Here is a 13,327-nt window from a genome sequence, read left to right as displayed (position 1 = left end):
CAGGTACAATAACCGTACTATGCCATTTGTTAAAACTGATCTTGTTTTCCCTTTAAGCTTGCTATGACTGGTGTTGGTGAGAATGAATGAAGCATGGAGAAGCCAAATAGATTTTCAGGAACCAATTTAGGGCAGAGTCCTGGTCACATGCACTTTTTTTTTTTTTTTTTTTTTTTTTTTTTTTACCTTTGGACTGCTTAACTCAGAGATATGCCTTTCTACATACCAAACTCTGGCCATGTAACATAGAAACAGTAGTACATGTAGTCACACACAGTACCACAAGTTCCGGTTTTCGGAGTATGGTATTTCCAGATCTAGATATATTTTTAAGAATTTCACTACATCAAGAACAAATAACTACCTTAGCACCAAGTTCAACAAAACTCAAAATCTTTTAACTGAAGGTGATTTTTACTAAAGAGCTTTCGCTAGGCTATCTCCTTGACATTTTCTTTTATGACACAAACACGCAGTAATTATTACTTTTTTTTAACCTCATAATTGTGTTCGTTCCTTCCAAACAGGACAGTACTTATGTTCTATACAATACTTTTATCAAGCACAACTACAGGAGCTAAACAACGAAAAGCCCTCGAATGCTTAAGGGAAATGAGATGGGCTGGGAACACAGCTCAACCTAACAAATAAAACCCAGCCACAGAACCCCAAGGAAATTGAAAAGGAACATCCCCGCTATGATCTTTCTGCAAAACTAAAGTTGTTCCTTAGAAGAAAGAAAAACCTCACTTACTTGCTAATTTTTTACAAATATTTTAAATGAATAACAGAATGACTTGTACACAGGCACAGACTTCAATAACAACCTAATTGTGGAGAATAAACCTCAAGTACAAGGTGATTACAGTCTTTTTGTAGAAAAAGTCTCTCTCTTGTCATCTGCTAACAAGTTGCGTTCATTCTGTTTGTGAAAATTAAACAATTGAGAAATGATTTGTTTTTCTATAAAATGCAGGTTTACCTTTTGTGTGCATTTCAAAACAAGTTAGATATCTATGATATGCAAGCCTTTTTCTATGTGTATTACCTGAAATTAGAGTAATTATTAGCTGTCCAATTGGTCTTGCAACATTCTGTATGCATTGTCAAGTTTCACATTGCTAATTTCCTAACAAGCACAGTTTGTTTTCAAATGCCCCAAGGCCAGTTTACTAAGACCAAACACAAGCTCTGAAATCAAAAAAAAAAACAAAAAAAAAACAAAAAAACCCCATGAACCAAGAAATTTAAATGTACAACACAGTCATGATTCTAGGGCAAATTGTCCCTCAACCGATTTAAGAGTATTTACTTTTTAAAATATAACAAAACAAAGAAAAGAAAGTCCCAGGACTTGTCTGAGTATTTTTAACTCGTTGCCAGTTTCTGTAATACATTTTTAATTGTGATGTGTAATGGTTTGCAAGAGAACACCCGATCAATTAATCATGAGTGCCTTCTCATGTCTGCTCTATGGGTTCTAGTGGCGTACGTTTATCTTACATGTTGTGAACACTATAGTACATTTCAATGAGTTCACTTTGAAAAACACAGGCCACACAGTACTCATTAGAAATTCCAGCAATTTCCAGTTGCATCTATAGTACCCAAGTTCATATATACAAGGTCTTTAGCAAAGTTAGCCAACTCTATTTCTGAGAGTTGGGAACGCGTGTAGAAAGCTTTAAATAAATATATGTATGTGTATGTCTGTGTAAATATGTTTACCACAAAATCAAATATATAGTTCACTTTTTTTAAGAGCTGATACCTTCACCACCAAATGAAGCTTCCTCACAGTGCCAAAACGTTTCAATTCATATTGCTGCTAGCTATATTATCAAAATTAAAATTACATAAAAAGAAACTCTGAGATGTCAGGTGAGAAGCTGAACCATTTTTGAGAGGGTTAATTATCTATTTTGAAAAAGAGCTAAAATATTTCTCTAAAATGTGATCTCAACGACTTCTTTTCTAAAAATGCTTTGTAATTGTTTTATGTTTTAGAAGATTTATCAAATATTTGCATATTTTATCTACAAACCTAGAAACAAATAAGACTTAATTAATTTAATACCTGTCAAAGATTTCTTTATAATAAAAAGGACATGTGGTCTTTGGTCAACTTCTTATATTATCAGCACCCAAAAGAGTTTGGTTTAACTAGATCAGTAATTTCATGCATTCTGAAAATCAAAATGTTGCAATGAAATTGTTCAGTCGATAACTTAGACTAAAAAACAACTATACGCACCAGAATCATATGGGAAGCACTAGATTTGATATATCCATACATACATATGAATGATTTTAAGTTACTTTCCATTTATACTGATTTTCAAATCACTCAACTAAATGAAGAAATGTTAATACTTCTTTTAGAAATATCTTTTGAAAACACATTTCTATGAATTACTTAAAATGTAATCTTACTACAAATATTTCTTCTAGGAAAGCCAACACTCCTAAGAGTAATATTTAAAATACTAAAGCTCACATTTGGACTCACTAGACTAATAAAAAACTGCTCTCTCTCTTTTGAAGAGTGAAATTTAAACTATTTTAAAGTGAATCTGAGGAACATTTTTATGATATTAAAAAAAATCAACATTTTAAGCTCACTAGGTTGCAGAGTGACTTTGACACATTTTAAATACTTAACTTGTAAAGCATTTTTTTTTACTAATTTATGAACTTTTTGACAAAATATACTGCTTTTTTCCAGTTCAGAAAGTAAAAAACAATTGTAAATTTAAAGAGAGTTGGAAAATGTCCCTCAAACAAATGTTGAAAACACTTAAAACAAAACAGACATGAAACCATAGCCACCCTAATAATTTAATATTTATAAGTAGTTACTATAGTAATTTATAACATTGAAAACTATCAAACTTAATATGGTCAGTGCCATAGGCATATTGAAAAATTAACCATAATTAGATGAAGCCACATTTTGCCATACAACTACTTAAAAGATACTGGTACACTTAAGCATTACAGTTCACTACCAGATTTTGTAAGCTTTTGTTTTCAATTTAGTACCTGTAAATTAGTGCTAACTGCTGTGCAACCATCTACATAAACAAAACTCCTGTGTTTATTTTCAAGCCTATACACAACTATTTACATCCACTAAAATTATTCATATAGAAAGGTTTTATTTCCCTTGTTAGCACAGTTTTCCAATGCTAAGCTTTTGTAAATTTAAATAAAATTAAATCATTCTGTAAACTGTATACGTGATTTAAAGTCCATGCACTAAATGGAATGACTTCAATGAGCTTGTACTATTGCTGACGGTATTCAGAACCACCATAATAAAAATTTGCTACCATCACCAAAAAGAAATATTGGTTCAGATGACTAATAGCACTTTAAGAAAAAGTCGCTTTGAAACTGATTAGTAAACAAGATATAATAGGCTTTTACTGTAATTCACAGTTTACTTTACCATCATATTTTAAGCTGTAAATTTCAATAAATGCAGTTATTTCTATCAACACATAATTGGATTTACTTCTAATTAACCTATGTTTGACAAAACACTTCGCTTTAATATACAGATTTGGTCTGTAGAAGCAACGTATACAAGTGGGCAAGAAATTAATTTTCCTTTTTCAAAAATCTTAATCAGGAAAATAAAATTCTTACTATTGATTTCCTTACTAAATACAGTAGATCTCAGTAAATATATCAAATCCATCATGTTATTTCACTAATTTGTACAATATTCAAAAAGTAAGCTGCCCTTGTAGTTTCTGTACCTAGGGTCTTCCTGCAGCATGTTATTTCTACTCTTAAAAATGCAAAATACATGCTGTATGTGGCCTCCATAATTAAAAAGATTCAAACCCCACAGTTCACAGTCCAAATGACTGGAATATTTCCTACCAGTTGATGAAAAAATAGCATTAAGAACTCCCTCACTTTAATAATCTCACCTTCTGAGCTGCTTTAGAGGGACTCTTGTTTTTGCTTCCTTTGGGTCTTCCTCTTGGTCTTTTAGGAGATGGTTCACCAGTTGGTTCCTAAATACAGGAAAACATGCTATTGTGGCAAGAAACTACAACTAAACAAGAAGATCTGAAGAATAAACTAGAACCGTAGAGTAGTATGAATTAACAGTATAAATGGCTAAAACAATATTTAAAATTCAACATGGAAAAGTAAACAACTCCAAGTAAAGAAAAAAAAATCTATTTTGCATATTAAAAGAAAGCTTAATTTCCCTTGTAATTGCATAAAAAACACTGAAAAGTTTGTATATTCTAGCAAGTATATTATACCCCAAAACACTTTTTTTAAAGAAGATGGCTATGGAACCTCTCATGTAAGAATGATTATTCAAAAATTAGTAGTTACCCATTTAATTTCAATTAAATTTCATTATAACCAGATACAATTATCATATGCAACTTCTAGCACATACTTTTGGGAAAAAAAGTTAACTACTGGAAAACTGGAAAGCAAGCTAGATTACTTTCTCTCTCAAGTGCACAAATATTTTGGGGGCTGTTGTTCTGAAGTATGCATTATATTCACACCTATTCCAAATACAATTGATTTGAATTAAAATGCAAATGTAGAAGTTTCTTCCGATAGAGCACTAGCAAGCAAAAAATCCTTGAGGATAGAAAATACAAAAACAACAATTCTAAGACAACTCCACAGGAACAATGATTGTTTTAGCAATTTTCTTGACTAGTTCCTCTGTATAACCAGTCCTTTAAAAATGGATATGAATTACTAAGAGTTCAGATTCCAAATATTTATTCAGTGAATCATAAATACTATAAAACTCTTCTAGTCTTAAATATTATACATTTCATTCAGATTACAGGATGAGGTAAAACTAATTAAATGTAGTTTGTTAACTTAAACCAGCTTAAAATCTTTCAGCTTTTTAGTTCCCGGGTAGGTTATGGGGAGGCTGGAGAGGGGACTCACTAACAGCTACAGTTCTCAGTGGCGAGCCTCGGAGACACTGCACACATCTGGGCTGAACACGTTTAAGGAGACGCAGTTTTCTTTCTCTTCCATACATTCAAATGCTAAAAAAAAAAAGGAAGCCCCGATGAAAGCTTGCAGGACTGATGCTGGCTGCTCGGACTGGGCGAGGGCAGCCGGAGGAGCAGGGTGTAAAGCGAGCCGGTGGTGCACAAAGCTGAGCTGCTCAGGCGGAATAAGTGTCACTTAGGGCAGAGCGGGAAAACGAGGGGCTCCGCTTTTACGGCTCTCCAAAAAGCACTTTCTGTGCAATTTGCAGGAGCACTTCGGGGGGGGGGTGGGGTGTCAAAGCCGCCGGGTTTCCCCCGGGTCGGGGCTCTGCTGTTGAGCGCTCTCGGTATTTTCGGGCCCCTCGCAGGCTTTCACGGCAGTGAGCTGATGCTAAATGAATGGAGTAAACATTTTTAAAGCCCGCGGAAGCTCGCTTTAAATGAGCTCAATAGGCAGCCCTGCTTCCAGTCGTTACTTCCGAGGCATGGAAAGGACTGCAAACAACCCCGCGCAGCCCCTGCAAACCTGCGAGCTTAATTGGTTGCATCCGCAGGCAAAATTCCCCATCGCCAGCGCTCGCGGAGGGGCTGAAAAGAGCTGGGGGCTCCCTGCGCCCGCCCGGGCCGGCAGCCGCAGGCTGAAGCAGCTCCGCGCTTCCCGGCGATGCGACAGTGGCACTACGGGAAGGGGGCGGGGGGGAATAAGGCTCAAATCTAGCAACCTTAGCGCGGGTTCAGGTCTCGCAAGTCACGGAGGAGCCCCGCGCGTCCCCTTCGGGGCTCGGGGACGGGCTGCGAGGGCGGGTGGGCGGCAGCCGGGCCCCGCGCCCCGCGCCGAGACCCGGGAACAGTCCCCCTTGCCTCGACCTGCCTGGGAAAGCGCCGGAGCACAGGCAAAAGGTGTTCCAAATGCAGGGCAAGCCCCCTCCGGCTACCTCCCCCACCTCCATCGGCAATGGGGGCACCTCTCTGCATACGATGACGGGGGCGAGGGAGGAGGTGGGGAAGGGGGGGGGGCGCCAAAAAAAAGAAGAAAAGAAAAGAAAAGAAAAAAAACCTATGTGACTTTCTAGACCCCCCCCCTCTCCCCCAACCCCAGGATCTAGGGGCAGTCAGGGGCTGGGCTGGTCAAGATCGGAGGCGGCAGCAGCCCCCGGTGGGACCCGGCACACACGCACACACGCACACACACACAGATTGAGACATTGCAAGGGCTCAGAGAGGAGGGAGACAGGAGAGCCCCGTTCCCTGCTCCTCGCTTTCGCAATTTCAAAATCAGCTCGAAATGACCCAGCGAGCGCTGGTTGGTCGGAGCCGCGCTGCTCCATGTTCCCCATTTACATTGAAAAGCCCCAGCTCGCTGCCTGCACAATAGTGAAAGTGCGGCGGCGGCGCGGCGGCCGGGCGCACGCAGCAGCACCCCGGCGCTGCCCGGCTCGGGCGCCCGCCGGCGCTCGGCGCAGCCCCTCGCTGCGCCTCGGCACCATTTCGCCGAGAAGCAGCACACAACAAAGCCCCCCTCCCCGCCTCCAGGACTCCTTCACTTGCAGCATAATACGTACATGTACATGCCTATAATACTATAGATCTGCGGCTCTATGTATCTATACGATACTGACTTGTGGTTGCTTCCTGGGTCTGCCTCGTCCTCTCTTCTGAGGCTCTGCGGTTGCAGGTTGCTCCTGGGCAGCAGTGGAAGGCTGACCGGGTCCCTCACCTTGTGCACTCATCGTGACTTCTGCTGCTCAGCCTTAAACCAGTCTCTCCAAAGCACCTTGGAAGGGGGGGAATCAAAACGAGCTCTTGCTGCTTTTGCTGCTCGCTGCCACCACCACACCGGACGTCCTGGTGCTGCCAAAAAGGAGAAGAGAAGGGGAGGAGGAGGAGGAGGAGGTGATGGTGGTAGTGGTGCTGGTGGTGGTGGAAGAGGAGGGGGAATGAATCTCTCTTACAATTTAGGAATGGTTAGTAACATGAAGCAATTCAAAAGAGGGGAGGTAAAAAAACGAAAAAGAAGAAGAAACGGCAGAGTAAATTGCAACTCTGGAAATGCAAGGAGAGGGGGGAAACACTCCGAGGGTATTAGGAGCAAACCGAGAAGGGGGAAAAAATCCTACAAATTGAAAGCAAGTGGTGGCTATCGCCCTTAGATCGGATCAGGACAAATTAAGATAAGACACACTGAAAATGGACTGAGAACACTGCACGATCTTGCCAGAAGCATGCACCCTGGGAAGACGGGGATTTCGGCAGCAGCGGGAGCAGCGGACAAATAGAGCGATCATTTAAAAAATAATAAAACCATTTGGGAGATTGGGAAGAAAAAAAGGGGAGGCGGTCCTGGATTCGTGTCTGTGATGTGAGCTGCTAGGACTGGAAATATTACTATGCGAGTCCTGCCCACGGGTTAAACTAGGATGAGGGGTTTTCTTTAAAAAAAAAAAAAAAAAACACCTTTACCCGTGGGTGGAAAAGATAGGAGGGGGCTGCGCAAAAAAAAATAAATAAATAAATAAAATAAAAAGAGGAGGAGGAGGCAGAGCGAAAAACCGAAAAACCTAGCGATCGGGCGCTGGCGGCGGGCCAGATACAACATGAGAAATACGGCAGCCGGGGAAGCGGCGGCAGAGCACGCCGCGGCCGCCTCACGTGTCCTGCACCGTCCCGGCCCCGCTCCCGCGGCAGGTTTAAAGGGCCAGGCCGAGGTTCCCAGCGCCGCGGCCCGCGCCCGCCTTCCCGCCACCGCCCTCCCGCTGCTCCGCGCAGCGGCGCGGGGGCGAGGCGAGGCGAGGCGAGGCGAGGCGGGGGCGGAGGGCTCGCCCCGCGCGGGGCCGCCCCGCCGCCGCCGCTGCACGTGGGCGCTCCGCCGCCGAGCGGAACAAAGGCTCCGCGGGAGCGGGGCCGCCACCTGGGGCGGGCCGGCGGGACTCTCCCGCGGCCGCGGGGAGCTGCGGGCAGCGCGGCCGCGCACGGACCTGCCTCGGCTGCCTCTGCCCGCGGCGGGCCCGCAGCGCTCCCGCGCCGCCTTCCAACGCGCGTGTGAAGCCGCGGACGAGACGCTGCCATTGCTGCCGCTCGGCCGCCCTGGAGCCCCCCTCCTGGGGGCTTGGTGTCTCCGGGGCCTGGAACAGCTCTGAGTGCAGTCAGGCAGTTTAATCTGAAATCTGGCCATAGCTTTCCTGCGGGGACAGTGACAGGCTCAAGGAGTGACTTCTCATAAACTCTGCCCCCCTCCCCTTTGGCCCTACAAGTACGACTGAGCTGTAGTCTACAAATCTTACTAAATCCTTAAACAGGGTATCCCGAAGGATCATCTCCTTCCTTTGGTTTTTGATCCTCTCCAACGCAAACCTAACCTCAGTTAGGCACCCTTTCACCACGCCACAGTGAGACCTCCACAAGCTGCTCCACACAGGGGCCGACAGGGACCCTGATATCTGCATCCCCCAAGCAAAACCCCTGTGCACCATATGCAACTTTGGCATGTTCCCCAGTCCCACATCACCCTCAAGACCCTGGGCATTGGCTAAGACATAGCTGTGCCTGTAACTTCCTCCTCACTCCCCTCTTCCCCTGCTTTGGGATGGGTATCCACAAGAAAGCCCTTAGAATAAAACAAAAAAAAATTACAGTATCCTATATAACTCCAGAGCGGGCAGAGATGCTGTTGCAACACTTCTTGTGCTGGTTATCTAGATGCATCAAATTATCTTAATACATTATAAATTCTTAACTGTCTATAGATTAAGATAAAGAGACGTAATCAGGCAAGAGTTATTCCAACCAAACATATGCAAGAGTTGAAGAGCAAGGACTGTGCTGAGGAGACAGCTGAGTTATTTTCTGTGGAATAGGAAAAGTACGCTGCAGACAGATGGGCTAAAGAAAGAGAAATCCTAGAACACTTCTTAAGGCTGAAAATATTCCCCTAGTGTTCTTAATCCAATCACAAGCTTTCCAAAGCTCTGCTTCCCCCCATCCCCAAAAGCAACCAGCTATGGAAGATGGATACAGTCCACCTGTTAAATCTCATAGCTATCAAAACAGTCTTATAGTCCGAACTATACTTTGAAAAATATTCAGTTCCCATCACACCGTGAAGAAATCTGAAGGTCCCTACATCTATTCTGTGCATCAAAAGGTTAAGCTGCTGCATGAGATCAAGATTCCAAGCGGAGATTGTAAAGTCTATAGTTTAAAGCGTAGCAGCAAATAATTTTTATAACATCCATTAATCTCTTTGAAGAATATTCATGTCTCTGGAAGACAGTGGTACATGCTATTGCTAAAAGCCTGTAGCTCCAAAACTGCTGTCTCTACAGATTCATCCCATATGGGCTATTAATAGTTCCATTAGTCTTTCCTGGAGTAGTTCTAGTAACAATACTATGGTCCACAGATTTTTACATACAGCCATAAGCAGCTAATCTTCACATGGGAGCAATGCTCTAAACTCACTGTTGGAAAGCTTTTCAGGACAAGAAAGGTCTCAGTGCTTGCAGTGCTCCCAGCACAATGGAGTTCTTGTCCTGCTAGGGATATCTGCCTGCAAATTCACTAACATAATAAGAATTAACATTAGCAAAACCCAGCTTTATCATCAGAGACTTAAATGAGTATGGGTTTGTCAGTCATTTGAAACTGTCTCAATTCCTTCCTTCAAACTTCAAAAGTTCTTAGATTATAAACCAGTATGATGTTCCTGATAGCAACACTAGGAATACAGCCTGTCTCAGACTAATCAACAACTTGCTCTTATATAATTTATACCTAGATACCTTAACCCAGGTAAGCAATACAGCATCCAGAATTCAGAAAGCCCAGCTTCCTAAAGTGGCTAGTGGAAGCAGAGAAGCCAGTAACAGCTCCTGGTTTTGCTCCAGATTCCTCCCCAAAAGAGATATGGTAACTGAACTGTTCCTTCAACAATTCCAGTCCATTCTCTTTAAGGTTATTGTTCCATCTAGAGCAGACACCAATAAATTTAACTGTATAATTCATTAAAGAGAATACTGTGAAGCCACAGGAGTAGAGGTGACCTACTTTCCACCAGCTTTGGTCTGATATATAAGCTTTGGTCTATCAACAGAAGTATTAATTGTCAATGTTGTTGTTATTTTCTGGTAGCATCCCTAGCCAGATAGGCATTTCATAAACATAAGATAAGGCCTGGTTTCTACTCTCCATGAGCCTACAAATTCTGCAAATTTTCTACAGAAAGCTTGTAGGAACTTCCTATAAGATTAAACGAATGGTATTTTTTTTCCATGCATGATGATTTCAATGTGAGTGTAGAATTCAACACAGTGACATATATTAAAAAATATTCAGGTAGCTCTGCTTACGCTTTTAAGCTACTCTGGCTTAAAGATTGTCTTAACAATCAATTAATAGATTTTTCAGGCCAGAGGAACGTCAAGGGGTGCTATGACAAGTGCTTTGCAAAGGGACACACCACATTATAGGTATGAAAACCAGGAGCAGTTCACGAAGAAAGGGAGCAGCAACGCCATTTGAAGTCTTCACCAAAATTTTCACATTGCTAGTACATCTCTTGTACAAGGTGGCAGAGATGTTTTAAGAGCTGTAGGTGCAGTAGATTTCTCTCTTTTCACTACCCAGCCTCCATAGCTGAGCTGGAACATGTCCCTGGAAGATGTCATTCAATGGTAAAGGCTGTTGCACAAGATGGTGCTGGAAACCCCTCTCCTCCTTTCTTATCCCCCTGAGTACAATCCCCTCTATCTTGCATTCCTTTCTGAGAATCTGCTGAATTGGGTCTGTTGTTGTCCAGTATTTTTCTGGATAATGAGAGAGTTGGTATCAAGTTGGAAGCAGGTATTATGGCCCATCTTCAACCCTTCTTCCACCTTCTGGCAGCTGGAGCAAGAAGGGGATTACAGGGTGCGACTCCAACTCAGAAGAAGCAGATGTCTCTCAAGGTCAGCTGTTTAAAATAAACCAGGCCAGGTGACACAGAGTAGTCTCAAGATCAGTTTCCTGCATACCACAATGTATCATTGCCAGATAATTTTGATGTTACTTACGATTCCATCTAATAATATGGAGATTTTGTTACTTCACCAGGAACACTTATAGAAAGGTCATTTCTTATTCTGTAGTCGTTATGATAGCTTGTAGGGGTATAATTGGCCTAATACCACCTTGTTCTGTTCTTAGAAGGGATCTTTTTCAATCATGCAGTCTAACAGCAGCAAGAGCATTTTGCCTCAGAACATAGAACTTCAAGTTGCACCACAATATCTTTGAGAAAGATATCCCAGTCAGAAAATTTCAGGTTAAATATGCTTTGGAGATTATAAATAGCAACAAAGAACCCCCTTCTCCTGCTCACTTCTTAATTCATCTCCTTTTTCAAAGGCCTGTAGAAGCAGAAGAACCACATCCTGTAAGTCAACAGGCTCATGCTATGCACAGTCACAGGGAGTTCTAAGATAACCTATAGATAATTATAACTAACTCCCACCTATGGAAATCTGGGGGCTCAGATGGTCTTAACTGGTAGTGTATCACACAAGGAAAGAAGACTTTTTTTGAGCTGCAACATTTCCTTCAAGGTCTGCAATGTTGTCTATGTGATAGTAAGTGTGTCACTGGTTTTACGGTGCCTGCTCACCACATACGCATGTATGCATTAAGAAGAAGGGCACAGTCAGGCCACATTGCCCTTTTGCTCAAAGGAGTCCAAAGTTTTTTCCACCCTAGTTCTCATGGAGTACAAGTTACTCCAAAGGGATAGCAAAACCAGCAAGTTTAAGGCCCTACCTCTGGGGTAGCAGCAAAGCTTTCACTTCAGAAAAGATCTCTAGCCAGGGATGGGAGAGCAGATGGTACCATTCAGAAGAATTTTTCTGCCCATTTCCTCAGTCCTTCCTTGCACTCATAGATTAGCACCACCTCAGAGTTCCTTAGTGCAACAGTCTGGCCCTACTGGTGTTAGAGGTTACCCTACATGTAGGAGTGTCATGTATTGGTTAGATCTTTCACTGTTGTAGTTCACCAGAGCAGCCAAAGATATTTACCTAGTTAAAGGCTACAATGGGTACTCAAGAAGCTGGGAATACTGATATTCTGTTTCTAGAAGACCATTCCTCCCAGGAGAATTACATTTTGTGAATATCTCCTATATTTGTGGAAAAAGTTAACTCTCATTTTCACTGGTCCTTTTTGAATGGACTGCCTCTGGTCTCTGGAATACAAGACAGAAGAAGAACTTGGACACAGGAAGCTTGAGTGCATATATCAGGTGGGCCAGGGAGAACTGCAGTTCTTCCACACTTTTCCTTTCATCCAGCTGACGGAACCAAAGAGGCTGCTGCTTCAAAATCAGCAATCTGCAGATGGCTGGGATAACGCTGTAGGGAAGCGTATCGGCAACTGACAAACAAGACCCAGAAAAGAACATTAAGGCTCACTCTCAGACCTTGTCTGCACTAGGGAATTTTCCTCCCTCCTCCAAATTCCCACCATTGCTAATATGAATGCAGCTGCACACTTGTTAGGGATGCTGGGAGCCATAATACAACAGTTTTCATCTCATCAGCTGTTTGCAGCACTGTGTCAATTAACCCTCCTCAGCGCAGGGTTAACTGATACAGTGTTGAAAACGGCTGCTGGAGCCTAAAGCTGTCTATACTAAGGCTCCCATTGTTGCTAACACTGATGCAGCTGCAGTGGAATCAGCCCATGTGAGATTATTTTAGTAGAAATTCCCCAATCTATAAACAGCTTAAAAATGCAATATAGCCACCTTGTGGGCCAAAACATGGTTTGGCTTCACCTCAACAACTTCGGCTTCACCTCAATAATGAGATTTTTCTTGCAGTCCTTACCATCCAGAGAGAAGGTATGTTCTGTATGAAATGTTCAGGTGATTTCATCTCAACGGACTGGTATTCCTGCCACCTCCTAAGGACTGCCTCTGCCCATTAGTTCTCACTAGCTCTGGACCTACATATGTGTGCGGAGAAAGAGGTGATTGTCTGGCAGTGGCTTTCCATTGATTCATACATTCATTAATTCAAAACTGTGCTATCACTCATAGAAACATGGTCATTTGTTTCTGTTTTTCATTTCTTTAATGAAGATCTAGCTCTTTGGTTTATGGCTGAAGAGTCTCGTTCAAGAGCAATTTTGTTTTTTAACTTTTTATGTCAACAAATAAAGCCTTATTTATGCAGAGCAGCACCATGAAAAGTCAAGCTGATTTCTAATGGAGTAAAGTCCTATTCTAAATGAGTAGAAGTGGCTGAATCAGTCCCACTTGTTTCCATATGCTTTAGGAAGCAGTTATGAAACAGGCTGGTGGA

The 13,327-nt window shown here is 42.4% G+C and overlaps 1 protein-coding gene across 2 annotated transcripts in view; it reads right to left on the bottom strand.

The window, feature by feature from the left end:
* HMGA2 (high mobility group AT-hook 2) overlaps positions 1-13,327 on the bottom strand; it is a 163,558-nt gene that overhangs the window by 115,748 nt on the left and 34,483 nt on the right. The window contains exons 2-3 of one of the 2 annotated variants that reach the window (XM_026092390.2): positions 6,617-6,848; positions 3,942-4,028 (exon numbers count right to left, since the gene is read on the bottom strand). In XM_026092390.2, coding sequence (XP_025948175.1) covers positions 3,942-4,028; positions 6,617-6,727 — 198 coding nt within the window. In that variant the 5' untranslated portion in view covers positions 6,728-6,848. Of the gene's footprint in view, positions 1-3,941; positions 4,029-4,951; positions 5,233-6,616; positions 6,849-13,327 lie in introns of those variants that run through there. The other variant, XM_026092393.2, reaches the window with a different exon arrangement.

This window comes from Dromaius novaehollandiae, chromosome 1 (assembly GCF_036370855.1).
Source record: "Dromaius novaehollandiae isolate bDroNov1 chromosome 1, bDroNov1.hap1, whole genome shotgun sequence".
Lineage (NCBI taxonomy): Eukaryota > Metazoa > Chordata > Aves > Casuariiformes > Dromaiidae > Dromaius > Dromaius novaehollandiae.
The sequence above is the reverse complement of the archived record's forward strand: the minus strand, read 5'-3'. Positions and strand labels throughout refer to the sequence as shown.